Source organism: Octodon degus, unplaced genomic scaffold, assembly GCF_000260255.1.
Source record: "Octodon degus isolate 3935 unplaced genomic scaffold, OctDeg1.0 scaffold00129, whole genome shotgun sequence".
NCBI lineage: Eukaryota > Metazoa > Chordata > Mammalia > Rodentia > Octodontidae > Octodon > Octodon degus.
This window is the reverse complement of record NW_004524705.1, coordinates 177,050-181,286: the sequence shown is the minus strand read 5'-3', so window position 1 is coordinate 181,286 and position 4,237 is coordinate 177,050. Positions and strand designations below refer to the sequence as shown.

The 4,237-nt window shown below is 46.3% G+C and overlaps 1 protein-coding gene and 1 pseudogene across 1 annotated transcript; both read right to left on the bottom strand.

Moving 5' to 3' along the window:
- Positions 1 to 5: 5 nt before the first annotated feature.
- LOC101593245 lies at positions 6 to 1,356 on the bottom strand (annotated as a pseudogene).
- A 1,691-nt stretch (positions 1,357 to 3,047) lies between these two features.
- Positions 3,048 to 3,998, bottom strand: LOC101568613 (olfactory receptor 14I1-like). Its single transcript, XM_004640945.1, has one exon. The coding sequence runs from the start codon at positions 3,996 to 3,998 to the stop codon at positions 3,048 to 3,050; it is 951 nt and encodes a 316-aa protein (XP_004641002.1).
- Positions 3,999 to 4,237: the final 239 nt, after the last annotated feature.

Here is a 4,237-nt window from a genome sequence, read left to right as displayed (position 1 = left end):
CGAAATGCTATGCTCCTTCGAGGCTGTAAACTGACAGATCCACTGCATGGCTGATTCAGTGTATTACGTTTAAAAATGATGTACCGATTGGTGTAAGTTACAAGTAGGTCAAAGCCAAAGTTAAAACCTGTCCACCGCCAGCAGTATTCACCATCTTTGGCAAGTTTTCTACCACACTTCATGCTGTTTCCCTCTAGTTCTTCTTTATTGATTTCCAGAGGCCCCACTTCACTGTCCTGTTCTGCCCGCAGCATAGCAAGCCGCTGCTGTTTATATACAGAAGACAGCCATTCTGACGGTACTAAAGAATCTTGCTCAATAATCCTTGCAGAAGCCAGATCACTGATGATATACTGCAGCCTTAAATGTCTAAACACTGACATGAATGGTTTCCCTTGCTCAGTTTCAAGGAAGGCCATACTTTCAAACTCCTTTTTTCGCTTAGAAAACCAGACATCTGTTTCTGTCAAAAGCTGTTTTAAATATCCATTCCAAGAAGGCACAAGTTGAAGGAACATCCACTTTTTTAGAGCTGTGTACACATCCATTTCCACTTGCATCACAAATAAGTTAGATGAACCAATGAGCTGTTTCATGACGTTTATGCTGAGCTCTTTAAAAAGTTCAACATTCTGATGAGTCATCAAATTGTTTAGAAGCCATTCGAGGCACTTTTTCTTTACAGAATCTAATCCATAGGTCCCTGCTGATGTGTAATAGCCACATACAGTTTTCATATTGTTTCCTTCATTGTCTCACCACATTGTTGTATTAAACCATCCAACTGCAACATACAAGCTGCTGCCAAAATAGCAGTGACTCGACTGGGCTTTATTAGGACGTCGTCACGATACAGTGACCCAAATGCAACTTGCAGGCTTCTATATCAATATTCTGGTCGGGAATCTCCAATTCAATAATATTCGTGCTGGATTCTTTCCAAGAACCACCGAACATACTAGAGAAGTAGCTTGACATAAATGTATTTTATGTAAGCTCCATTCTTCTCCTAAAGCACAAATCTTTATGTCACTATTTTCACCATTCAAAAACAATGTTTGATAAATATATTTGGATGCACTCTTTAATTTTTTCCTCCGAGGGGTGTTGAGCCGCCGCTGCTGCTCGTCGCCTTCCTCCTCCTCCTCCTCTTCTGTTTCCGAGGCGGGATGGCAGTAGCACAAGGCCCCGCTGCTCCGCTTGCGTTTGCGGCTGCGCGGGCAGAAACAGAAGCCTGGCCGGTCGCGTCGCCGCCCGCCTCGGGCCTCCGGGCCGAGACCCCACCCCTGGAGCCATCTCCTGCGGGGATCGGGCTCGCCCGGGGTGGCGCAGCACCCGGCTACTCAGCGAGCCCATGGGACCTGGCTCCCCGGAACTTCCGGGAGCACACTGCAGAGAGCCCCGGGAGCGGGTCTCCCGCCATAGCCGGCCGCCTCGGGCCTCCGCTGCGCCCAGGCGCCTGCCTACAGCGCCCCTTCCTCCGCTTCCCACGCGCAGCCTCAACCGTTGCAGCGGCTGCTCGGGCGTCCATCCTCCGCCCCGCCCGCCGCGTCTCTGGAGCTTAATTTTTGGTTAGCACATATTCTCAGTGTAAAGCGGCTTCCCTCCTTTTGGGGAGATGGCAAATGTATGCAACACATCTTCCCTCTTCTTTAACTCCTTTCCCTCATTTCTCACCCGTCCCTACACCCACTGGGCCCCTTCACATTTTTAAAATGTTTATTCATGTATTTATTATTTATGTAATCTTGAATTTTGGTCTTTATTTCTAGGTTTCTTACATAAGATATAGTACACAATATTTAACTATGTGTCTGTTGCACGTCACTTAACAATCCAGTCTCAGGGTGTATGCATTTTCCTACTAAAGACTAACGCTTATCCATCACCATGGCGGAGTGGTTCAGAAAACTCAGGCATCAGAGGAGGGGAGCCATGAGCAGACCCTCGCCAGACCGTGCGCTCTGGATGGAAGGTGGTTCACAGTGGTGACGACTGCTTGCCTCTGTGTGGAGCAATGCGCGTGGAGACCCAGGAGCCTGACGCACCTGCTGCTCTAGTGCTGGGCTGGCGTTCAGTGGACAGCAGCACATCCATGCTGAGGCTTTCCCGGACAAGATCTCCAGGTGCAAAAGGAGCGAAATCTGTGTTCAGTTCTGAGCCACATTGTCACCAGTATGTGAGTGTTAGCCACAGTGCTAGATACTCAGTTCTTTAGCACAAAGTGAAACTCTTTTGGATCAGAGAGAATCAGTTTGTGTGGCTTCTGTGATGAAAAGCAGAGTGCACAGTGCAAACACTTTCTTCTGCTCTCAGGGAAAATGCCAGAAGTCATCATTTCAGTTGTCTCCGTGCTGCACTCAGAGTAGTTTTTATTTTTCGCCCACAAAGTTTGAATGCATCAACCCGCACCTGCAACATCTCATCAAGAACACAGAATGAAAACACAAACTTCTAAAATGCAATTTTTAAAAAAATCAGTTGCTTTGTGTCTTGATTTTCATTGAATGAGCAAAAGGGTTTTGGCAGATGCAGAAGGAGTGGTGGGTGAGGGTCTTGCTGGTCACTGTGTCCTCAGGTTTGAATATCACCCTGTTAATAATTTCTTTTATTATTTTATACCAAGCAAAACAATGAGCAAAAACAGCATGGCACAGACAGGAGGGTCTCATAAGCACTCATGATGCCTCCCAGGTTGCTCAGATACAGCAGCTGAGGTTCTCTGAACAGTAGAGGATTCTGTCCTGATGGAATGTGTTTACACCTTGTAATGCCCACATTGTTCCTAGCTTAGAATCCTTCCAAATATTTCCAAAATATTTTATCCTTATGGCAAATTCCAAATATTTCAGGACACTTGTACAAAACATGCAACAAATTGAACAAGAAATCTGATACAAAAATTTGTACTTCCCCATAGCAAGCGCAGAAAACTGAATAGAGAACTAAACATAGGCAGTGCATAGTGCACAGGTGTACATAGTAATTTAAAAACAAACCTCAGAAATGAGCTGAACTAATTTGAAATAACTATGGATATTTCTGCTTTATTCTAGAAAACCCATGACTGGGATCTGAGAGCATCTGCTGAACATTCTGCCCAGGGCAGTGTTGATCTCCCTGTTGCGCAGACAGTAGATGATGGGGTTCACGAATGGGGGGACCATGGTGTAGAACATGGCAGTCAACAAATTTTTTAGGGATGGTTTCTTTGTAGTGGGAACTAAGGTAGCCACTGACCCAGAAATGATAAACAAAAGGATAATGGTGAACTGTGGGGTGCAGGTGGATATGGCTTTGTTACGTGCTTCCACCGAACGAATCTTAAGCACAGTTAAAAATATATTTATGTATGAAATAAATATAAAAGCATTACATGATAAATCAAGGCAAACACAGATAACAATGATTACAAATTCAGAAAGCTGGACATCTGGAGATGAAATCCTCAGAACTTGAGGAATGTCACAGAAATATTGCTGGATCACATTGGTCTTGGTGAAGGGCAGCCAGAACAGAGCCCCTGTGTGCATAGCAGAGTAGACCAGGCCAGAGGCCCAGGAGCCAGCTGCGGCCTGGGCACACAGAGTAGGGGTGATGGTGAGCCCATAGTGCAGAGGGCGGCAGATGGCCACGTAGCGGTCATAGGACATGACGACCAGGAATCCAACCTCTGTAGCTGCGAACATTGTAAACAGGAAAATCTGCTCAGCGCACTCTGTTAGGGAGATCGTCTTACTGCCTGTCATGGAATTCACGATCGCTCTGGGACCAACCACTGAGATGCTGCCGAGGTCTAGGAGGGCCACGTTGCTTATGAAAAAGTACATGGGAGAGTGCAGACGTGCGTCTGTTATGATGACAGTGACTGTTACAAGATTCCCTGTCAACGCTCCCAGATAGATCAGTAAGAACAGCACCCCTTGCAGAACCTGGAGCTCCCGGGAGCCTGCGACGTCCATGAGGAGGAATTCTGTGAAGACGGTGAGGTTGCCCATGTCTGCCCACCTGCTGTGGACTCCAGAGTCAGAGGTTACAGCGAGAAGGATATTAGGAGAAGAATGCAGAGCATTTAGTAAAAGAGCAGTGTGGCCTCTAACAGGAAGTCAGGATGGAGTAAATGGACATGAACAGGTTGAGATCCAGCCAGTGCACATTTTCCCGTGTCAGTTTCCTTTCACAAACTGCTAATGCACATTCTATTTCTGCAATCACAAAATGAGACAATTAAACAATA

What these genes read in the sequence shown, in the direction of transcription:
- LOC101568613 (XM_004640945.1), bottom strand. Translation starts at nt 3,998, where the DNA reads ATGGGCAACCTCACCGTCTTCACAGAATTCCTCCTCATGGACGTCGCA.